Genomic DNA, 23,183 nt, shown 5'->3' on the forward strand with positions numbered 1-23,183 from the left:
GTTTTATAAATTCATCCAAATTGACTTTTTTTTTGTGCAGTCTGTGTATTCAACCTACATCACGTCTTTTCTGCCTCTCTTTCAAACATATATTTCTGTATTCCTTCTCATCTTTCTATTTATCGCTTTTTCTTTCTCTCATTCCAATGCATCATCTTTACAACGTCCATCCGGATTGGCCTAGTTTAATAATGTACAATTCATGGCATCGGTGTTCTCAAAAACTAGTCTTCTTTTAATCCTAATATAATTTATAGACAACAACGTGTACAGCTAAACACAGCTATCAATACCACTTTAGAATATATGAATAGTATTTTATTTCTTTCTATGTTTACTCAATTAGATTAACTTCTTCATATTAATCAGTCCACCTAATTACAACATTGAACTCTTCAATCAAGCAAAAAAAAAAGTTTAAAAGCATGTTTTTTTATTAAAGTTGACAATAGCTAAGAAAGACTTTATTTATTTATTTATTTATTTATTTATTTAAAGATATACATATATATACATAAAGAAACTATTCTATTTGATTTAATTTAATTTCACTTAATGTTCTTTTACATGAGTAAAGGAATAAAAAGCATGACACCAAGTTCTTTGTCCCCGCATTACGCGGCTCAATCTCCTTCAGGACGTAAACCTTACTTGGTAGCGAAGGAGGTGCTGGAATGGTGGCAAACCAACGGAAAGCACCCGTTCATCCAGCCCCACATCTCGTCACCGAGTAATGTGGGTGCGAACTCGCCAGAGAACTTATCACTAGGTGATAAGGTCCAGCTCATTCGACTACCAGTAGCTTCACCGTCAGCCGTTAAAGAGTCCAGTCAGGTTAGCAGTGAAGAGCCAGCACATCTCACCACAGGTTAGACCTCCCTCCCCCCAGCATCATGATTCCACATTGGCGATGCGATGTACACAGTAGTCTTTCCAAAAGAAAAGAGACCATGCCCCACGACTTCTCAGAATTAACTGAGCTGGCGAGTAACAACTTTCACTTTCCGATGCTTGTAGCATGGAAGAATCTCCCTGCAACGGTCGCAAGAGACGCCTCACTATGAAACCGGGACTGTTGTTGCTCAAGGAGAAAACAAACGACGCGCGTTGGAGGAGGTCTATATGTAACAGAATTTTTCAGCTGCGATTAAAGTTTAGGACTACGCTTTTTGTCAGTCTTAGATGTCCACGTCAGAGCAAACGTGATATGGCTATATATTCTTTTTACTGGGTCTGTGTAACTGTTCCACTGCAGAAGAGACAGCTAATACTATTTACTCAAAGTACGTACGAAAGGGACTTTGCAATGTGAAGTAAAGTAGAGCAAAGAAGCAAAGAAGTAAAAGAGTAGTGAAGAGTTTGGTTTCGATCGGTGTAGCAATAACTCTTAAAGTGGAGTACAGGTTTCTATAACGGCGATTTGTAGGTTACTCTAAGCTGGTCTGTGCACTTTTTATTCAATGGTACACTAATTTATTTTCTTATTTTGCTCGTACAAGAAAACCCAAAAAGGACCTACTAGCCATTAGGGAATAAACCAAAGTAAAATCTCAAAAACATATCAAGTAATAAGTAAAAAACAAGAAATACAGCAAAAAGTATGTATGTATATTATCTAAACCACAACACAGTAAATGACGGGATTTTGAATTTCAGGTTGAATTTCGTTGAAATAAGAATATATCACTGATTGAAGTATCAAGATGATTTGCCAAGGGAATGAGTGATTACCCTAAGGTATCTGGGAATTATGATATATAATATAGCAGACGCTACTAAACATTTTCTTTTTGAAGGGCTCTAGATATGAATAGCTGTCATATATAAATAAAAATGAAAGCAACTAGGAAAGTAATGCTACCGAAGAAACCAAATTTTATCCTTGTTTTAAGAGGTGTAACTGGCATTGACAGGCCAGTTACTCCGGACGATGTCATTATGAAAAGAAAAAAAATGGGTGATTCAGATGACGCTTTTAAAAATCCATATGATATTTTCAAGACCACTCTCTGAAACGCTCTTTTTTGTATTGTGTAATATAATTAAATATACCGTAAAAAATAAACCGTTTACCAAAGGTAATGCTGTTCTCACAGCAACAATAACTTGGTACTTCATTGAGGCATACACTTAAAATTGTGTTGGTAATACTGTCTACAATCGAATGAAGTAGTTACTCCGACAGAATTTATACCTTACAAAAAGAAATATCATATAACTATAATATTATTTTAAAAAAAAAACGTTTACTGGTGTTAATCCCTCAAGGTAAAATAGTGTGTCCTAAAAAAATACAGTATATTCATATCAAATTGGCATTTGCGCCTTAAATTTAGACTTGGCCATAAAAACAAATACACTATATCAACAACCAGTTATGCCGAATATTATAAGGAGTTGTCATTAAATTGTGACGCAATCTTGTTGGATATTTTACCATTTATTGGCCTTCCTACACGTATCATGGCTTTGTCTTTCTTTTGCATACATTACCAGAAAGTGACCCAATGTTTGTCATCGAAAATAAATTAGAAGCAAAGCTGTTTAACCTTTTCCATCAAAGGTTTCGAGTCATACCATGCCGTTCAAGGCAAAAATCATAGCAGAATTTGGACAATTTGTGGTCCGGAAGAATAAAAATGTTGTCTGCTACTAGAAAAAGCTGTCCCCCACCAGGAAACGTTTTCTGTCTAGGGCTAGTGTTTTGTTTTCTTAAAAGTATTCAACTAATATCAAAGTCTGATCCCTCCAAAAAAAAAGGTGCGTTTGATATAAAAGCAAAACTATTTTATTATTGATGTAACGCCTAATTATTAAATCTAGTCTCATTAACATGTCCGTACAGTTCCCCTTTTACAGCGAGTGATGTCGTATTCGCTTAAAGTTTTCAACATCTACAAATCACCTTTTTCCACTATGGCTGTGGAACTACCTTTGGAATCAAATCTTATTACAACCATGCTAGCCGTTTGCATCACTAATGAAAAACTATTTCGAAAATTGCGACTATGTGGATGATCAGAAAACGACCTCCAGATTAAAAAATAATTATACAAAAAGGAATTGAATACAATATTAAGTTGAAACGACGATATAACATAGGAAGATCTGGAATATCCTGATAAGCTGCAATTGAAACGTCATCCTGTTACTCGAAATGGGACAAAAATCTGATGAAGGTTACAGTTTTATTGTCGACTTCAAGAAGGAGGTCAAGGGCAGAATGAACTGAGCTGTTTGTCTGACACTTGGACACAACAAAAACGTTATCTAATCATATAGCCCTGTCGCTAGCTTACAAGTGTCTTATAGCAGAGTCAAAAATGCCAAACGAAGCTGTTAATCGTTGCAAGATTGCCTCGTTGTATGCTCCTTGATGCAGGACATTTTTTTTTCACTCTTTTTCGTTAATTATAAAGTTCATCAAAAAAACATCAGCGAAAGTTTTAAATTGATAGTTTGCTTGATGGAAATACCATCTAATACCAAGATGATCATGTCCATGTACACTTATTTGTGTTCAAAGAGGACAGCTATCAACATAATGAAAAATGATACCTTGTGCACGTTGATATTCAAGAAACTGGCCATCATGTATCGTGACAGTTCATTTCCAGTGTTTCAAAATGTGTGATTGATGTGCAATCCAATTATCCCACTTTGTGTTTCGATTGTCTTCATGCATTTGTATTCTCTCTCTCTCTCTATTTTACTTTGTTCGTCACCAAATATCCTTAAAATTATACTGTCTGCCTATATGACCATGAATACATGCAATATATATATATATATATATATATATATATTGTTATTTACGTACATTCTTTATTTTAGGTATGGTCTCTAAGGCACAACATAACCACGCAATTGAAGAAGACTGCAGATCGTATGCCATAAATCCCAGGCTGTCGCCAGGGGTAACGGTTATTGTATCTAAGCTTCTGTAGGAGAACAATGATGTTACCACTATCTTTAACGGCTTGAGGAGAAATGTATGTACTAATATTATCCACCAGGATATTGCGAACATCAAACAGAATTTTAGAAAGTTTGATTAAGGACGGGGGATGTTTGAGTTCATCACCACTTTACAGGATCTTGACTTCCATGCGAGATAAACTGTTGATAACACCAAAGAAAACAAAGTCAAAATGGTCTTTTATTTTGTCCACAAAGACGCAGTTGACGAAGCAAGAATAATGCCCGATACTGTGATAATTGATGAAACATACAAGACGAACAGCCGTAGGATGACATTTATTAACTGTTGGAACTAGTAATGTTACTTAAACCCCACACAAGTCTTTAAAGTAACCTCAAACTGCTGGTGGTTGGGTTGAGCACGGGACGGTAGAAAAATATCGCTGGATACTTCACTGTCTGCGGGATGCAGTCTTTCCTAGTGCTAAAGACAGCAACAGCAGCACTCCTCTTTTTCCAAGTGTATCGATCACTAATAACGAGCAATCATTGAGAAATACAATTACTCATGCTTTCCCTGAGTCAAAACAATTTGTGCCAGCAATTAAGGAAGACAAAAACGGCGAAAAGAGAGGTTTCTTGGAGAAGTTGGCTGGTTACTTGGACATATTTGCTTTTGGGGTGCGTGAAATCAGAAGAAATGAAGAAAGAGACAAATGGATAACTTGACTTTGTAAAGGAACATTGCATAGACAGGAAAAAAATTACCGATGCTTTCCTTGAAAGGTACATATAGAACTTCTAAATTCAAAAGAAACAATTTATTAACTATAAAAAATATTTTTTTATATGATCTATCAGAAAAATGAAGGATAAAGAAAAATGGGTAAACATCTACGTTGTAAAGATACCTTTATTTTGGTAATTGCACCTCTAACTGTGCAGAGAGTGCACAAGCTTCTCTTAAACATTCTCTTGGTACTTCCTCAGGTAAACTGAAGACGGTGGCCTTGAAAGTTAAAATATGGTACGAGGAGTTTGTAAGTTTATAATGTATTATTTTATGCGATAATTAACAAAGCTTTATAGTATTTTTTTTAAATTAGTTAGGTCGATGACTGCAAGCGCAGATTGACGGTGGAGTACATTAGAGGGAGCACAAACGTTGCTTTGAACAAAATAAAGAGTGCAAGTCTTACTGAGATCCGTTACAGAATTAGCAGATATGAAATAGACAAAATCAAGCTAAAGCTTTCAAAATCGATCATACCAGAAAATACGAAAAAAAGAGTGCCATTGGCTCATCCAATACAACTACTTGCTTCCCTGCTCCCACGCACTTACCAATTTGATATAATTGCAATCCCCTGCATCCAAAGACGCTGAAGAAAAAACTACTTATAAGGACAAGGTAATTTATATATGATATTAGCAATCATTATAAAAATATTTATTTATATAATATACTATTACATATATACCATAAAACAATTAAGAATTCAGTGTCAGTTCCAGAAAGCATCAATAAAGTCATGGCTGGAGATCCTGAATTTGCTCACGATCTTGAGCTTGTTTATGACGGCTATAACAATACATAGAGTAAATAAGAGCAAATCTATATAAGCAATTCAATAAAAAAAACCAGAACAAATAGCTAAGCAAAAACTTGAGGACCTTAGCAGTCAAACAATAGTGGAATCAATATTGGTTTGGCACAATCGACCATCCACAACTTACAGACACATATAACAGAAATGTGGCCGTATATTTGTATACTCCAATTGAAACAGGAGACTGTCTTTTTGTCCCAATTTCTACTATGCCAGATAAAATCGAACCCGTAGTCATTACCTTGGGCATTAACCACTTTGTTCTTGCAAAACGCAAAAACACCAGAAAATTCGCGTGACCAAAAATCAACCCTTTTCATAAGCACATATCTCAAAAACACAGCCTGGAAGATTATTCTGTTATGTACTAGTAACCAAGGCATGGCCTTCAAAATAGAATTATCTCGGACCATATTAACCTTTCATCTTTTATATATATATATATATTTACAATCAACATCTTTTTTGAAACATTTGACAAATATCAAAGTCTGGCCTTCCAAAAAAACGTGTGTAACATAAGAAACTAATTACAGTAATGTTGCATTTGTTTTCCGTTTTGACTTTCTAGCATGTCCGTAACTCCCTCCCCTATTTTCTTGCGGCACTGCCATCATTGATTTTAGGGGATATGTTAATTTTATTTGGAAAGACTGTCTGTGGCCCAAATAGGGAAAAACACAGTGAAAGTGACAGTGATGTGGAGTGCTTCGATGAGAGATAGAGAGAGACGCTCAATATACAGGTAAAGACGGATAGAGAACGAAAGAGAGCCTAAAGAACGACTTGTAACCCCTTCTTTTTTTAGACTTGTGCAGATTTGATTTATTGCTTTTTTTTTTTTAATTTTTTAATTTTTTTTTAATTTTTTTTTTGCCTTTCCTTATTTCCTCAACCATTCCTATCCACACCTCTCCTCATCCCACACTCATTCATCCCACTTCATCCGATTCAGACACATCCAGCCCAAATAAATCAGCTACAGGATTTAAAATAAATACCTAATCTCGGTTAACTACAATGCATCTGTAAGCTGATTAATCAATTCAATAAGAAACCACAATGCATGCATACATTTATTCATTAATACAAATATATACTTTTACATTTATAAATATGTAAATATTTATATGTACATAATTATACATATACATACATACATACGTACTTATGCTTAAATTGTCGCTATTATTATTACTCTTATAGATACGTTAAGCATGCCTCGTTAATCAATAATTGTTATCCAGACAAAGAAGGTGAAAAGGGACCACGTTCTTCCGAATTGAGTTATCTGGTTTTCTATGCCACTTCTCGTCCTGTAAAGTTAACAAAGGTTGGAGTATTCCTTGAGAAGAAGGTCGAGAGAGACATTCAGAAGGGCAAGAAACAGTAAGTCTTCCTCTTCTTCATTATTATTGTTATTATTAAAAGAAGCTGGAAATTTTAATTAAATGGAAATTAACATTAAATTAAATGACATTAAATTTAAATAAATTTTAAAATTAAATTTACATTATAATATTAATATATTACACTAAATAAAACGAAATAATCATGATAATAATGGAATGAATTAGAAACAACCAAGTGTCCTTAGATATCATCAAAGTACTTATCGAGGCCTGTCATCGAGACCTAAACTTGTTTTCAAAATATGTCGTCCGAATCCTTAACATGGTCCTTGACACAAAAGACGTTCAGCTTATCAACCTAACCTGTGAAACCGTAAGCCAAAACTAATAATACGAATAGTAATAATATATACCTATTCTGAGTCTAATAGTAAAATAATATTATTATTTTTTCGTTTTCATGTGTCTGTATCTATCATTGATTTGCTCTACAAGTTTGTCGTTTTTGCAAACTATCATGATGGATCAACTTTGGGCGTAGATTCTGAATTGACCGTGGACTACGAACGTCTTGTCCAGAAGTTTGCTACATTTTATGATCCCAGTGACAATGATGACCAACAAACTACTCAGTAAATTATCGAAACGAAAAAGAAAAGAAAATATGAATATGTATGGAAAACAGGTATTAATTATACATCTATCATTCTCTCTTCTTTTTGATAGACTGAGATATATTGGTCAGCGTGCTATGCATGCTGCAGTAACATCACCTGCATTATATGCTTCCGATTTCGCAACACAGGTGGAATTGATTATGCCACCCTTGATTACTGCACTTGCTAACATTGGTCATCCTGTTGATTCAACCAAGACTGGGTAAAAATAAACATACAGCTCTAATAACACACATATTAACACCATGCCTTTTTGTGTGTGTGTGTGTGTGTTTGTGCGGATTGGTGTATTAGACCTGCACCAACAAATATTCATACTGGAACTGTTGATAAAAATACAGTTGATCTCTTGGCTACAAATACATTTGTGCTTATATTCAACAAAGCTAACGGCAGTGCTGTTAGAGCAACACTAAAACCACTCTTTACGTATGTTGTTGTTGCTTTCTTTTTTTTTGGTTCTTGTTACTAATATTCTGGGGGATGACAATAGATTTTTTGATACCAATCAAAAGTGGTGGCCTTCAAATCTGGCTACTTCTTCAATGGAACTTGTTCTTGATTCTCTCCAGGTAAAGTTCATAGAACACACAAAAAGACAAATTCTAGTAAAGTTGTTTATGGCACTTACATACACATGGATTACATTACATCACAATACAACTGAATGATAATCTTATAAATATAAACCCTTTTTGATACTTATCATTTTTCCGTCTTTCACTTAAGCAACCAAGTAATTAATCAATTGTATCGTATTTATTAGCCTCAATTTAGATACATGTTAGTATCTGAACTTCTTCAACAGTTGGAAAGTTCGAAATCCGGTGGCGAAAACTACATGAACGAAAAGTCAGCATCTATTATCACCACTTTGGACAGACTCTTGAATGCAAATATACCCTTGGTCGGCATTTCTGTCCTCGAGGTTCTCAACTCACTATTCACCCATCTCGTGAAGTCCTTGTCGGGCCACATGTCGTCGTCCGACACAATCGCACAACAACTTGATCCTAACCACAACCCAGACTCGGAAGAAATGACAATCGAGTATGCCGTCAACCATGGTCTGGTTCACAGTATCGGTGGCCTGGCGTCGCAGATCTACTACCAGAACCAACTTAACGACATCACAGGCTACATAATCACCAAACTTAGAGTTGGTACGGCTTTGGACCAAGTAGATGGTCTTCCGGTAGTGCAGTACAGACGTATTGCGCTCAAGTGTCTTAATCTTATTTTGTCTGGAACAAAACAAACGGCCGAAACAGACGACCACGACAACCAAGCATACCCAACTTCGGTGTCTTTAGATGTCTGGATCCCAGCATTTGGACTCTTGACGGACCGACAATCCGAGACACGTGTGGATATCGCAGACGCACTGATTCGGTATCTCGACGAGACATCGAAGAATAGCGACGAAGAGGCAGAGCTCTTATCGTCGTCACTGGATCCCTTTCCAAAACACATGCTCAATCAGCACGGGGACGTCATGTTCGTAAACGCTCTTCACCAGGCCATCGTCGACTGGGCAGTGGTGGCTGACTGTAGGGTTCAGGACATCAAGGCACTCTATAACCTCCTCTGTGCACTCACACGTCGATTTGGAGCCGATGGAACAATCAAGGCTATACCACTGATATTTAAACTCCAGAGTCTGGTACAAACTGGAATTGTGAGTAGCGCTAACAGTGGTGGTAGTGCTAGTGGTGCGGCGGCCTGTCAGAGAGCCGCGGCAGCACTTGTGGTTGAGTGGCTAGATATGATTGCAGACTTTTATGGGATCAATCGTCTGAAAGAGTACATTGACCGAATCAAACGTGAGCGCATCCTTGCTAGGGAGTATTCATCAGTGTTTTTACCCGAGACTGCCGATCGTCTAGCCGGAGTGTCATCGTTTGAAGATGTTGAGCGCGGCAACACCAAGACGGTCGAATGCTTTGTAGACCGACATCTGATTGTTGAAATCTTTTCAAAAGACAGCCCTCTTCGAGACGAAGAAGACACTCATGGATTAGATCTTGAAAGCAAGCTGTATGCCGAGTGGGGATCAGAAGTATTTGGTAAGTAGACATATATATGTGTATGTATATATACATATATGTATATGTATTTGTGTGTGCTTGTGCTTATGGTTGGCTACAGCAATGATTGATCGAACGATTCATCTTTGGATTTTTGAAATGTTTATTTGACATCTAATATGTAATACTATTGTATCTTATTGTATTTTGGGTGTGTATTTGGTGTACAAAAGTGAGCCACGAAAGATCCTTTAGAATCCGAACTTCTCGAAACATGGATGATCTAAAGCCAAAGCTGACAATACCTTGGTCCAGCACAGATTACAATGCAAGTATATTTATATGTACATCTTGTAAAGACTCCTTTAAAAATCCAAAAATAATGGTAGTTTGCTAATCGAGGTTATTTTTTTGGCTGATCATTATTATGGCTTATATATTCCATCATTAGTGCTCCCAACTTGATAAATCTAGAGCTGTCAAAGTAGAGACACTTAAGGAAGCTTTGTGTAAGTCTTTATCAAAACAATAGTAGTTTAACTATGTATGTATTGATTGATCCAACTATCATTGGTATTACTATGATCATTTATAGCCCAATCAAACAGTGAAAAGTCAGACTCACAGAAAGATCCAATCCACACAATGACAACCCTTGCGCTTTCCAAGCGACCCAAAGATAATCGAAAAGACATGGATTCTCTCTTATCTGCTCTGACCTTTGAATCGACTGAAGACAGGTATTTTCTTTTTTTTTGGTACAATAATGTACTTTGTTTAATTAAGCTGTTTGTGTATATTGACTTCATGAAACTCTCTATATACACATAAATACATATGTAGGTCTCATTCTCTAGTAAACCCTCCTTACAGAGGATAAACCCAAAAAATAAAAATAAAATATAATATTTAAAAAAAAAATGCCGAAATTATATATATATATAATTCAATTCTTAATTTGTCTTTTAATGAACCAAAAGTCACAATCCTAAAAAAAATCAAGGGTGAACAATGGGTCTTTTTTTTTGGAAACATTTTTATAAAACAATAAAAAAAATTAAAATCAAATTAAAGATGAAAATCAAATTAGCTTAATTTATTTTTCATTTTACATATAACACACAACACACACACACACACACACATATATATATATATATATATATATATCTACTTATTTATTTATTCTATTACAAGCATACAATACTTAATCACAATGGAAGCAATAATGAGCATTGTTGAGAAAAGTGCTGAACAATTCGTTCAATTCTACTATGGAAATTTCGATGGCCAACGCACAGTAATAACAATAATAAAATTAAAGGAATCTTGATTGATTACAACGCACAATTATTCTTACCTTGTATGTGTACATGTGCATTTATTTCTTGTAGACATTACCTAATCTCTATCGCGACAAATCAACTATACTCTGGAATGGTACGACAAATTACGATTCGATTTGCTATTATTCTATAATCTTTTTTAAAAAAAGAAAGAAGAAAAATTAAAAGCAATAATGAGAACGCCAAAAGACTATGATTCCAATTTTTTGATCGATCTGTAATCTAATTAGGAAACGCACTCTCGGGAGCTCAAAAGTTTTCAGAATTATTAGCAGTTATACCACAATCCATACATGAGATTGATGTATACAATTGCCAACCTTTCCCGGGTAAAAATTAGGATTATAATCATATATAAAAAGAAATCCTTTCTAATCTTTGTACAATATTATTTTGCTAGGAAATACATTCATTACAGCTACAGTTAATGCTCAAGGAACATGGGGAATATTAATCAATGTTACGGGATCTGTCAAGTTTGATGACGGCTCGGCAATCAAATCATTTTTTGAAGTATTTATGCTAATGCCGGAGGAAGAACAAACAAATAATTTTTTTGTCCAGAGCCAAAATTTCCGGTAATTATATATTTATTTAGGCATTTGGGCCCCCCCCAAAAATAGAACCAATAACGCCAACTAAAATTATTTGTTTCAATTTATATAGCTATTTTGACTGATTGTCTGATCTTACAAATGGGTCGATTGATTCTCTTCTACTAGTGTCTTTTTTTTAACACTCTTTTATCTCTATCCCTTCCCCCCCCCCCCCCCCCCTTTTTTTTTTTTGTATGGGAATCATAATAATAAATAAGAAGAAGAGAAATTATCTTTGGTAAATAAGCAGAAAAACCAATATTAGCATTAAAAAAACTGGGTTATTTTCCAAAGGTGTTCAAGAAGTGAAGCTTGTGATGCATTCTATGGATGTAGAAGATTGGAAGACTTGAGAAGAAATTTGACAACACACCCACTAGGCGTTCACAAAGTTGTGGTCGACCGATTTTTGCTCACTGCTTATAGTGTTGTGAGCCCTGAGTCAGCAACTGTGAGGAGTAGATTGGAATTAGCACTCAGTTCCAATCCTCTCCAATCAGAAGCAACTACTTCAACCGCAGGCGTTGAGTGAGCAAAAGCGAGCAAAAGAGGAGCACTGCTCAGCAAGATACCACAGTAAAAGGAACTTTACATAGAAACTAGGATACTGCTGTATCTCATAAAATAGTATAAATATCACCAACATTATCATCAATAAACATTATCTTTCATTTCCTTCAAAAGTTCTATATTTCCTTTTTACTCTTTCAGCCAACCACCAGCTTCCTCTTACTGAGTTAATCCTAGTTTATTTTATGGTGGAGAAGCTGCTTCTTTCCCCATCCCCATAATCTCTGATCTGCTCTACCACTTCTCGGTGTCTATCACTACCTCTACTACTCGGTGTCTATCACTACTCAGTGTCTATCACTTCTCCTCGGTTCCGCCTCTAGTAAACCAATCTCTATATCTACTGCTCGGTGTCTATCACTACCCCCACAATGTCTACATCCACAACTCCTTCCAACAATTCCTCTGTTACAGCCAAGCTGCTTGGGCAATTGCTCTCCGAAAGTCGTTTGAGCAATGCCCCTATCTGTGCTGCTTACGACCCCACCGAGAGCATTAACACCTGGCTGTCCCAATTCGAACTGCAATGCAAGCGTCTAGGCCTCACCAATGACCAAAAACTCTTGCACATTGGTCCATATTTTCCTGCCGAGTTGGCCAACTGGGTTGCCCATTCACCAACCATCAAGTCTTGGAGCATTCTCAAGACCTCGCTGATCCAAACATATGGCATACCCCCAGAAAAACACAAGAAGCTTGTACGCCGTCGACTGGAGTCCCTTCACCAGGACAACCTCTCATCTTGCTGCTTTTCTGTAGTCTTTGAGTCCATCATCCTTGACTTTCCCAAAGGACATGCCCCTGATGCCTCAACCTTGCGTATCATTTACCTTAAGGTCATGTCTTCCAAGCTCTGGGCCATTATTTTGCCCAATATCCCTACACTGACTACATGGAACAATATCTCCATGGCTGCCATTGCTATTGAGGAGTCTCTGTCATTGGACGACACACTCCTTGAAGATTTGTTTGCTAAATTGTCTCTTGGCGCCGTGCCTGCTCCTGCGCTGCAGTTCTCATTTGATAATGACATTACGCCTATAGAGATTGATGCATTTCAATGGAAACAAGGCCACAGCAATCACCAATGCTTTGCCCCACACCCTCAACGCTCTGCAGGTGCTTCACAAACTGAACCCCGACGTCCACAGGATCCAATGCGCCGTTGGTCCAGCAATGGTAATCCGATCTGTGGCTACTGCAATGAAGAAGGCCATCTCAGCAAGAAGTGCCATAGCCGTGAACACACAGTTATCTGTCAGGTGGAAGCTGTTCCAATTGACAGTCAAGGAATGCAAGAATCCTCTGTCAATTACATTCGTGCTTCTAATTCTGTTCAGTATGCTGCCATCCCAATTGAAGACGATCCATTCGCAAACATAACAATCAATCATATCAGCTCCACAGGCAACACCTCCACACTGCGTATCCGCCTTACTATACAAGGCCATCTGGTCTATGGTCTTGTGAACACCGGTGCTAACATCTCGGCAATCCGAGCCAGTGTTGCTAACAAACTTGGCCTAGTCGTCAATCACTTCAAGGCAACCTCCTTTGTTAATGCGGACAATAGATCAACTGCCTCACAAGGTACTGTCGTTATAAATGCTATGCTTGGGAACGTAGCTGCCACTATGGAATGTCATGTCGTTGACAACCTCTCTCAGCAAGTAATTCTTGGCTACCTGGATCTCAAGGCTCTCAAGGAAATCATTGACACTGCTTCCAAAGAAGTTCGTATCCCTCTGGTCTCTCATGGCGCTGGTTCTGGTCCGTCAGTTTGCTCAATGGTCTCGTCTCTCCATCTTCCAGGGCAACATAGTGCATATGTTGACATCCAAGGTCCTCCTAACTCTGCCGTGTTCGTGTCTACACCAATGGAAATGATGTTTGAAAAACTCACTTCTGTTGCGTCGGGAATTGTTGCGTTCAATAACTTAGGAATTGCTACTGTTAAAGTTGCCAATCTAGATACAAAACTTAAACATTTAAATAAAGGACAGCGCATTGCTAATTACGAGTATTTGTCTCCATCTCTCAGATTCTACTCTATCGATAATAAGTTACAAATCAATCATACTCAAGCACATACATCACCAGTTGTGCCTTCCCCAAAGCTCGACTTCTCCTCTTCTATGGGTCCACATTTGTCTTCTACTGAACGTGATACTATGCAAGATCTGCTTCATGAGTTCTCCGACTGTTTCAATTCAAAGCCTACAACTGTCACCCCACTTGTTAAACACACCATTGACACTGGGGATTCCAGACCTTTGTCACAGCCTCCACATCGTGCGTCTGCTGCAGAAAATGAAACCATCGACTTACTGCTGGACGACATGCTACAGCAAGGAATAATTCAACCTAGCAACTCGTCTTGGGCCTCGCACATTGTCCTGGTAAAGAAGCCTGATGGATCTCCTCGATTTTGTGTTGATTACCACTGCATCAATGCTGTTACTTGCCGAGATGTATATCCCCTTCCTCGGATTGATGATACCATTCATAGCTTGGGTAATGCAAAGGTATTCTCCACACTGGATCTGACTTCTAGCTACTGGCAAATCGAGTTGGATGAAGATGCCAAGCCTAAATCAGCTTTTATCTGTTGAGGGGGTCTCTACAAGTTTGTACGTATGCCTTTCGGTCTTATCAACGCTCCTGCAACAATGCAGTGCTTAATGGACTCTGTTCTTGCTGGACTCAAGTGGCAGGTTTGTCTGGTGTATCTGGATGACATTGTGTGCTTCAGCCCATCATTTGAACAGCACTTCATTGACCTTTATTCTGTCCTTTCTTGCCTTCGTGCTGCCTCCCTCATGCCCAACCTCAAAAAAGTGTACATTTGCCAGTGACCACATCTCATTCCTGGGATACGTGATCTCTCCTGATGGATTACACACCAACCCTGAAAAGATTTGGGCAGTCGCAGACTTCGCGCAACCAGTTGACATAACCTCAGTCCGATCCTTCTTAGGTCTGGCCGGCTATTACCACAGCTTCATCAGCAACTTTTCGTCCATTGCCACTCCTCTCAGTGAACTCTTAAAAAAAGATGCTGACTGGTTGTGGGTTATACCCCAGCAGCACGCCTACCAGGCTCTCAAGCAAGCTCTCGTCTCTGCTCCTGTGCTTCGCTTTTCAGACTTTACCTTTCCTTTCGAGTTGCATACTGATGGTGCATGTACCACCAGACTTGGTGTCATCCTCTGTCAACGCGATCCACGTAATAATCGCACCTATGCTGTTGCCTTTGCCTCCCGTTCTCTCAGTCCAGCCAAATGTAACTATGATGTCTCGGAGGTCGAAGCTCTTGCTATTGTTTGGGGTATCAAAAAGTTTGCCCACTACCTGACTGCTACTAAATTTACTGTCATTACTGATCATCACTCTCTCCAATTCCTGACCACAAGCAAGTCCATGGACCTTCGTGGTCGTCTCACGTTATGGGCCCTCCAATTACAACAGCACGATTTTGACATTGTGTATCGTCCTGGCTCCAAGAAAGGTGGCCCCAATGCTCTCAGCCGCTACCCTGTTTCCCGTCTCCCTGCTTCTGCTATGATCTCGGCTCTCCAGGTGTCTGACCTTGCCACAGCACAAGCTTCGGACTCGTTTTATCAGGATCTCTGCCAATCTATGCTGCCTGAAGGGTTTTCTGACGAGTCTGGTATCCTCTTCTTTGGCCCCCGGCCCGTCCTACCAGAATTCATGTGGACCAATGTCTTTGACCTACTTCATCATAACCCAACCTCAGGGCATCTTGGCGTTGGGTGCACACTCCAAAGGTTCTCTCAACTTTATTTTTTTCCTGACCAACGCAATTGGGTGACATGAATAGTAAATGAATGTCTCACCTGCCAAAAGATCAAAAGAACAAACAGAACCATGGGTCACACCAACCTAGTTCATTCAAATCCAACTATTCATCCCTTCGATACAATTGCCATTGATACTTTTAGTCCTCTGCCTCCCTTGCTCCAGGGTAACCGCCATATAATCGTTGTACAGTGCTTGTTTTCTTGTTATGTCTGTCTGTTTGCCATTCCGTTGAGCTCAGATCAAAATATCATCAAGTGTCTCCTAACAGTGTTTGGCAAACATGGTCTTTGCCAGGCAATACTCAGTGACAATAGTCCTCTGTACTCAGGCATCCTGATGAAAGCCCTCACTGATCACCTTCAGATCAATCAAAGATTTGCTCCAGCATACCACCTGCAGTCAAATGGTCTCATTGAGCACTTTATGGAAACTCTCAAGAACATGATCAGTTTGTATCTTGACACGAATAACCACCAAAACACTTGGGATCTTCATCTCTCGGAATTTCAGCTGGAATATAACTCAAGTCCACACCAAGCTACAAAGTACACACCATTCAGTGTTGTTCATGGCTGAGAAGCAAGAACTTTGGCCACCCCAGATTTTGGTGTAAAATCTATCCCAATACAGGAATACCAAATACAAGCAAAGGAATTTCTGACATGTGCCTCAAACATTGTGCAAATCGAGAACATGCAGTTGCAAGCTTCCAATGCTTTAGCATACAACCAAGGCCAACAGGCACCTTCCTTTGCCACTGGTGACCTCGTTTTGGTTGATTGTCTGGTGCTGTCCAATGCTGCTCTGGGTTGGGCTAGGAAACTAGTGAAGCACTTTCGTGAACCCTTCCAAGTTTCTGAGGTTCTCTCATCCGATTGGTACAACATAGTAGATATCACAACTAGCAAGAGAATGCAAAACATTCATGCCTTCCGAATCAAGCCATTCTATGCCAATGAGGACATTGATAATGCAAACCCCCAGGATGTTGTGAGCCCTGAGTCAGCAACTGTGAGGAGTGGATTGGAATTAGCACTCAGTTCCAATCCTCTCCAATCAGAAGCAACTACTTCAACCGCAGGTGTTGAGTGAGCAAAAGCAAGCAAAGGAGGAACACTGCTCAGCAAGATACTGCAGTAAAAGGAACTTTACATAGAAACTAGAATACTGCCGTATCTCATAAAATAGTATAAATATCACCAATATTATCATCAATAAACATTATCTTTCATTTCCTTCAAAAGTTCTATATTTCCTTTTTACTCTTTCAGCCAATCACCGGCTTCCTCTTACTGAGTTAATCCTAGTTTATTTTAATAGTAACCGCTGAGATTGAAAAAGTCAGTTACTTGAGATCTGTTATACATAATATGAACACTTTACTAAAATAATATCTGCTTACCTCTTCAACTCTCTATTTATCTATAATCATAAATAACAACAACAACAATTAACTCATTGCCTACAATGAAATGCATGTTCTTTTGGAGCTCCGTAAACAGAGCCTTATACATATTTGCGATGCCTTCAAAAAAGAGCATGATAAAGATAATGTAGATGAACAAGTACTTAAAGAATTCAATAAGAAAAGACGAAGGGACAGAGAAGAGTTAAACAACATGTGTATGCATGTTCAAAGAAAACTGGTCAATCAGAAGATGAAAATCTTACAGTTGACTTTTTACAACATCTTTTTCTGCATATACAATAGTAGCTTCAAACATATTCAGGCAACACCTACAAGAAAAAAAATCAATCAACATAGAGAGAAAACAATCTGGTGGCGTATCACGTACCCAAGTTTGGGTGACACTCCTCACATAGATGATATCGGAAGGGTAGTCAAAGAGAGTATGTTTAAGGAGCACTACCACATTACCTTGTCTACTTTTGAGACACTAGTAAACATTCTTTCAGGAACTGAGCCATATAGAAGATGTGATGAAAGTGAACTGGCTTGGCCTGTATGGAAACAGGTGGCAGTTGTTCTCTGGAGATTTTCCAACACACACTTTGGATATAGAATGGCAAAGGACAAGTTTGGGTGTAGCCATGGAGGCTACAACAATTTCACTGACCAGTTTATTCTTGCCATGAGCTCAATTATAATTGACAATGTCATTACCTGACCAAAGACAATTGAACAAACCCTAGAGATCACAACAGGGTTCGGATAACCAACAAAAAGTGGCAAACAAAGATTAAAAAAAGTAATTGGTGCCATGGACGGAAAGCTTATTTCCATCAAAAAACCAATTACTACCAACTCTGGTAACAGTTACGCAGATTGCAAAGGAAATATCAGCATGAATTTTATGACCATTTGCGATTATAAAAAAAGATTTATTCACATTGCAACTGGTACATCTGGTAATTACATTAAATGTGATTTTTTTCATGTGAGATTTAGCAAACCTTTATAATATATTAGGTAGTCTTCATGACGCTTGTGTGTTAAAGTTGGGTGATCTTTATCAGGATCTGATTTACCGAGGACTAGAGACGTGTCTGGAAAATACGTATATAATTGCTGGTAGATTGATGATCATATTTATACAAAATGTTTTTTTTTAAATTTGTTACGTTTCTAGATTTGGCGTATTCACTGTTACCCCAACTTTTGACACCGTTCATTGCTGCCTGTGGAGATACATCCAAAAACCAAGAAACTGTTCCACTTACCACGGGACAGAAACTATATAATGCAGTACAGTCCAGAACTTGACAAAAATTGAAAACACATTCTCACTCTTAGTGCTGAGATGGAAATTTCTGTACAAGCACCTTTACTTGAAGGATGTTGAAATACTGACTCGAGCAATCATGACATGCTGTGTTTTACACAACTTGTATATAAATGCTGATGATACTTGGGAACTTGAAGAGAATGGAGACGATGATATCTTGGGAATTTTTCGAAATTCAGATAATGAAGATGGTGCTGTATTTGGGCTGTGAGAAGTAGATAATACTAATCCAGTTATGTCTGAAAGAGTGCTTAATGCACTTTTGGCTCAACTGAAAACTGGTGGCAAACAATGACGACTGGCAGTAATGAATTCCCTTTAAAAATAAAAGTTATTGATTTAATATTTTTATTGTTTATTATTAGATTTAAACTGGACAAACTGTGCTAAGAGGACATTTGATTGTCTCTGTTCAGCAAGAATAGCATTATCTCATAACTGTCTATGCTGCAATTCATTTATATTAGCCTTGGTGAACTCATACACGAGCTCTCTGTCTTTCTCATCTCTTGCTCGTTTGGCCACTTTTTGCTCAGGTGTCCCAAGCAACTGACTGATGAAGACATCACGCTCTGCGGCCACTTCATCTTGCATTTTCTTATGCAAATGGGTGATAGTGTTTAGAATTTCATTTACATTAGTGGGATAACCACTTTTTTCACTTAACAGCTGAGTGGCTGTTAAACTCTTTACATCTTCATTGTCGCTGATAACAGAATTAAGATCACTAGCATGATTGTAATTGGTGTTGGTGTTGGTGTTGTTGGAAACTACAGCTTCTGAGAGAACTTCAATTTCTCTTCTACCATCTCCAAAGATGTTTTCCCAAACAATACGCCCATTACTTGAGGTTGTGGTCATGCTTGTTGGTCTTGATGTTCTTGATTGACCAAAGTTCCAAGGGTGAACACTGGGATTATTGATCAAGATCTCTTTCATCTGATTGAAGAAAGCCCATGCAAAGGCATCACAGCTTCTTGTATAACCAGTTTTGCGTCTATTACGATCAGTGCGGAGCTTGTATGTCTTTGTCAAGTCCTTGGACTTTTTGCCACATTTACCACCGTCAATCATATTCTTAAAGTAATCATCATTAAGATCCATAAACTTGTCGACCAGATCTTTCCAGATTTTTCTTTTCAAAGAGCTGTTATTCTTTGCTCTAAGTATCTTGGCATAGGTGTCATCATCCAAGATCACCTTCAGGAACAGTGCAACATGTTGGTCTGTTTTCCACAGATTGTTGCAACCATCAGTTGCTGCTGTGGTAGAGGTTGACTCTGGACCCAAGTTGCTTTCTTCGCTATTGTCACTTTCTGGGGCTTCATTGTCCTCTAGTTTGCCAAGACCTCTTGTTTCAGGATCTGTCACATTTGAAGCAGCGTCCTGATTCTGGTTTGGCAAAGGTAAGACATTGGTAACAGGGGCTGTTACTTCAACAAATTTGGAAGTATGCATGTTGTAAGATAAAGTCAAGAAGTATTGATTAAAGAAAGAAGTAAATGTTTGAGAGATAAATTGTTATCTCAAAATAAAGGAAGTCAAGCCTGTCATAACTTAAAATATTTTGCCAATTAAGATTTCCTTAAAAGGAGCGAGATTTAGTGCATTGACACATAGGGTACTTGAGGGGGCAGGTGTAACTAATTACAAGTCTACTCTGAGGAAAGACGCTCTAGTTGAATAGCATTTATGGTCAGGTTACTAGTTAGCAAGGGTTATATTCCCAATTGGAGGCGTGGTAATGAGAGTCAATAAACTACTGCTAAGAGAAAACGTTCTCAAGGCAATAGAACTGCAGTCAGTATTTAATTAGGGGCGCCAAATAATATTTATGACTAGGTGTGTGGGGATGGAATCAGTTGCCAAAATGAATGAAAATGGGAGAGTGTTTTTAATAAGATAAAAAGATTACTTTATTATTTTTCACTAAATTTCCTCTGATAATAGCCTCCTCTGCTAACTTTGTCTATCTACTCTACATCTACTTCAGTCTCCTCTCGCCACTTCTCACTTTCTCTACAGTGTGGCAGCCACCAACCACCACGCCCACCATTGCATCCTCTCCAACTTGGCTGTTCGCCCACTCTCTGCAGAGAAATCCATGGGGGCGTCCAGGCCTTGAAGGGTATTGGACCCACTTTGCTTGTCTGGGGGTATAATGACACCTTCTGCGGATCATAAGGGGGTTAACCAGCAACAAGAACCTTGGGTATCTGAGCTACGTCAACTACCGGCTCCACTATAACTGTGCTTATCACCTGGTCTTGCTCCTGTGCCACCATTTCTGTCTGTCTTGCCTGTACCAATATGGTGGGTTCATTGGCTTTTTCTATGTTGACATGCATTTCCAACTCTTGTCGTCATATCTTTTTCTTGCACTGCTTTCTCTTCGCCTTCTGGGATGGCTCCATGCCACTGGTGGGGGCCATCCAATGCTTGAGCATGTCCATGCTCACTGCACTGTTCAATCTTTTACCCCCCTCACAGTCTAACCAATACGTACCATGCTGGTTCACCTGAGTAACCACTAATGGACCTAACCAGACATTGTCAAACTTGGTTGCTTTTGTCATGTCTCACATCAGATCCTGGTCACCAACCTCAAACTTGACCACTTGGACTGACTTGTCATATCTCTTTTTTCTCTCTGTTGAACTGACATCCTCTCTCATGCCTGCAGGCGATACTCCTCAATGAGCCCATGAATGACTCAAACTCAACTTTCAAAGACCTTCTGCAAATCCATCTCCTAGAAATCCTGGGCAGGAGCTGGCCACAGTTGCGGTGTCCGCATCTTGTAGCCATACAGAAGCATAGAGGGGCTGTAGCAGATTGCTTTGTTGGGTATGATCTGGATGGCTAACATGGTGATGTCCAAGTGCTGGTCCCAGTCGTCTTGGAGACCACAGTCTCAAACCAGTTTGAACAAGGTCTGTACTACGGTTTGATTCATCTGCTCACAATTCATTTACCTGTAGACAATACACTGTTGTGGTTGAATGCCAGCACCCTATCAGCTGCAGAAAACGGGTTATGTATGTGGACAAAAAATTGGACCCTCAATTGGTCACAAGTATTCAGGTACACCAAAATCCTTGACTAGGCATTGGAACAAGAAGTTGGCAGTCGTCTTCTCATTGATGTTGGGTACAGCTACCATCGCTGGCCAACAGGTCAGATAGTCAACTGTCACTAGAATATACCGGTTTCCCTTCTTGGACTGTATCACAGGGCCAATAGTATTGCACCCTACCATGTAGAATGGATGGGTGGGTGACAGAATTGGATGCACTTCTTCCTGTTTGATTTGGGCTTGCTTTGCTCTCATTTGACATGCCTCACAGGATTTTACTACTTTCTTGGCTTGGTCGAAGAGTTGGTACCCCTCAAACTGCAAATGCACCTTCCTCCAGGTGTTGTTGATCCCCTAGTATCTGTCTTTGTGGGCCTCAGTCACCACTCTAAGAAAGTTCTGGGCATGCAAAACCTTGGGGTCTGGTTCTCCCATTTATCTCTTGACGTGCAGATGGTCTTCTACTGCCACATACTTACGACTACAGTTATGCATTTTCTTTTTATTGGGCACTGAGCAGTCCTCCACATACTCTCCACAGGACATGTAATGGTTGATTTGTTGGTACGTGGATAATTCCATCTTAATACTGTTAATGGTAGTGTTTTGATTTGAACTAATTCTAACTTGTTGCTTTAATTGTTGTTGTTAGGGTTGCGAGTATGGAAATTGCTGTAGATGTTGCTTTTGTTCAGAGTAATTGTGTTGGAGGAGGTGACTTGTCCTTCTCAGAATATCAAAATTGTAATAAATGTTGTCTGTGTTAAAGTGTTGATGGGGTTTTATGGAGTTGTTGTGCGCAAGAGAGTACTTCATGTTGAATAGTAGTGCTACAATTTACCCTTCAATCTGTTGCCCTCTTTTATATCTTCACCCTCCTTGAACATGCTCCGCATTTATGTTTCATCTTATCTAACTGTGCACCAAGCAGTCTGACAATTCACATAAATTCTCCCCAACTCCTTTGAACTGGGCCACTCCTGCCCCTTGCATACTAGTTCCTTGTCATTTGTCTAACTACTTTGTTTACTAGATATACTACTATTCTATTCTAAATTTTTTTGTTATAAATTGTTTTTTTGTCTATACTATACATGATTTTTTTTGCAATATATTTTTCTGTTGTTTTTGTCTTTTGTATTGATTTTATAGTATATTTGAGCATAAATATCTGGTTGAATGAAGGTTTATAGGATTTTTAAAGCCAGATTTAAACTACCAATATAAATAATATCTCTATGAGTTTTCAAAATCAGATCAATGTTCTTAAGCTAAAAACCAATCATTTTTTGTGTTCTATATATCTGTGTTTTAATATCTTTTTTAAAATTACTCTACGAATATTTGTCCTATAATAACGGCAAAACCAGATTTGGATAGCTTGAATTTTGTAGATATTAATCAATAGTCGTCACATTTTGGTACTGTTTTTTGTTGTG

The 23,183-nt window shown here is 38.5% G+C and overlaps 11 protein-coding genes across 11 annotated transcripts; 6 read left to right on the plus strand and 5 right to left on the minus strand.

Annotated features, from left to right (window-relative positions):
* Positions 1–555: 555 nt before the first annotated feature.
* PHYBLDRAFT_166738 (hypothetical protein) lies at positions 556–2,013 on the plus strand (the record flags this gene model as incomplete). The annotated part of the gene is made up of 2 exons (XM_018435469.1): positions 556–868; positions 1,841–2,013. 2 exons carry the CDS (start codon positions 556–558, stop codon positions 2,011–2,013), a joined length of 486 nt encoding a protein of 161 aa, XP_018293538.1.
* A 1,817-nt stretch (positions 2,014–3,830) lies between these two features.
* On the minus strand, positions 3,831–4,109 carry PHYBLDRAFT_143746 (hypothetical protein; the record flags this gene model as incomplete). Its single annotated transcript, XM_018431055.1, has 2 exons — positions 3,831–3,999; positions 4,093–4,109. 2 exons carry the CDS (start codon positions 4,107–4,109, stop codon positions 3,831–3,833), a joined length of 186 nt encoding a protein of 61 aa, XP_018293539.1.
* Positions 4,110–4,151: 42 nt separating this feature from the next.
* On the plus strand, positions 4,152–5,307 carry PHYBLDRAFT_143747 (hypothetical protein; the record flags this gene model as incomplete). The annotated part of the gene is made up of 5 exons (XM_018431056.1): positions 4,152–4,211; positions 4,342–4,602; positions 4,661–4,707; positions 4,829–4,961; positions 5,032–5,307. The coding sequence occupies 5 exons, from the start codon at positions 4,152–4,154 to the stop codon at positions 5,305–5,307; spliced, it is 777 nt and encodes a 258-aa protein (XP_018293540.1).
* A 119-nt stretch (positions 5,308–5,426) lies between these two features.
* On the minus strand, positions 5,427–5,914 carry PHYBLDRAFT_64417 (hypothetical protein; the record flags this gene model as incomplete). The annotated part of the gene is made up of 2 exons (XM_018441290.1): positions 5,427–5,503; positions 5,659–5,914. 2 exons carry the CDS (start codon positions 5,912–5,914, stop codon positions 5,427–5,429), a joined length of 333 nt encoding a protein of 110 aa, XP_018293541.1.
* A 553-nt stretch (positions 5,915–6,467) lies between these two features.
* PHYBLDRAFT_186425 (hypothetical protein) lies at positions 6,468–10,467 on the plus strand (the record flags this gene model as incomplete). Its single annotated transcript, XM_018439241.1, has 12 exons — positions 6,468–6,559; positions 6,738–6,920; positions 7,109–7,256; positions 7,379–7,515; positions 7,610–7,762; positions 7,855–7,989; positions 8,054–8,132; positions 8,327–9,626; positions 9,821–9,972; positions 10,039–10,096; positions 10,183–10,327; positions 10,431–10,467. Exons 1-12 carry the CDS (start codon positions 6,552–6,554, stop codon positions 10,465–10,467), a joined length of 2,535 nt encoding a protein of 844 aa, XP_018293542.1. The 5' UTR covers positions 6,468–6,551.
* Positions 10,468–10,803: 336 nt separating this feature from the next.
* On the plus strand, positions 10,804–12,061 carry PHYBLDRAFT_166742 (hypothetical protein; the record flags this gene model as incomplete). Its single annotated transcript, XM_018435470.1, has 5 exons — positions 10,804–10,887; positions 10,982–11,027; positions 11,164–11,262; positions 11,334–11,511; positions 11,824–12,061. 5 exons carry the CDS (start codon positions 10,804–10,806, stop codon positions 12,059–12,061), a joined length of 645 nt encoding a protein of 214 aa, XP_018293543.1.
* A 5,332-nt stretch (positions 12,062–17,393) lies between these two features.
* Positions 17,394–18,050, plus strand: PHYBLDRAFT_166744 (hypothetical protein; the record flags this gene model as incomplete). The annotated part of the gene is made up of 1 exon (XM_018435471.1): positions 17,394–18,050. The coding sequence occupies one exon, from the start codon at positions 17,394–17,396 to the stop codon at positions 18,048–18,050; it is 657 nt and encodes a 218-aa protein (XP_018293544.1).
* A 93-nt stretch (positions 18,051–18,143) lies between these two features.
* Positions 18,144–18,879, plus strand: PHYBLDRAFT_143754 (hypothetical protein; the record flags this gene model as incomplete). The annotated part of the gene is made up of 4 exons (XM_018431057.1): positions 18,144–18,291; positions 18,353–18,454; positions 18,513–18,628; positions 18,703–18,879. The coding sequence occupies 4 exons, from the start codon at positions 18,144–18,146 to the stop codon at positions 18,877–18,879; spliced, it is 543 nt and encodes a 180-aa protein (XP_018293545.1).
* Positions 18,880–19,100: 221 nt separating this feature from the next.
* On the minus strand, positions 19,101–20,126 carry PHYBLDRAFT_143755 (hypothetical protein; the record flags this gene model as incomplete). The annotated part of the gene is made up of 1 exon (XM_018431058.1): positions 19,101–20,126. The coding sequence occupies one exon, from the start codon at positions 20,124–20,126 to the stop codon at positions 19,101–19,103; it is 1,026 nt and encodes a 341-aa protein (XP_018293546.1).
* Positions 20,127–20,687: 561 nt separating this feature from the next.
* PHYBLDRAFT_143756 (hypothetical protein) lies at positions 20,688–21,244 on the minus strand (the record flags this gene model as incomplete). The annotated part of the gene is made up of 4 exons (XM_018431059.1): positions 20,688–20,839; positions 20,863–20,968; positions 21,024–21,106; positions 21,175–21,244. The coding sequence occupies 4 exons, from the start codon at positions 21,242–21,244 to the stop codon at positions 20,688–20,690; spliced, it is 411 nt and encodes a 136-aa protein (XP_018293547.1).
* Positions 21,245–21,420: 176 nt separating this feature from the next.
* PHYBLDRAFT_143757 (hypothetical protein) lies at positions 21,421–21,999 on the minus strand (the record flags this gene model as incomplete). Its single annotated transcript, XM_018431060.1, has 3 exons — positions 21,421–21,581; positions 21,644–21,688; positions 21,759–21,999. The coding sequence occupies 3 exons, from the start codon at positions 21,997–21,999 to the stop codon at positions 21,421–21,423; spliced, it is 447 nt and encodes a 148-aa protein (XP_018293548.1).
* Positions 22,000–23,183: the final 1,184 nt, after the last annotated feature.

Source organism: Phycomyces blakesleeanus (genome assembly GCF_001638985.1).
Source record: "Phycomyces blakesleeanus NRRL 1555(-) unplaced genomic scaffold PHYBLscaffold_7, whole genome shotgun sequence".
Classification (NCBI taxonomy): domain Eukaryota; kingdom Fungi; phylum Mucoromycota; class Mucoromycetes; order Mucorales; family Phycomycetaceae; genus Phycomyces; species Phycomyces blakesleeanus.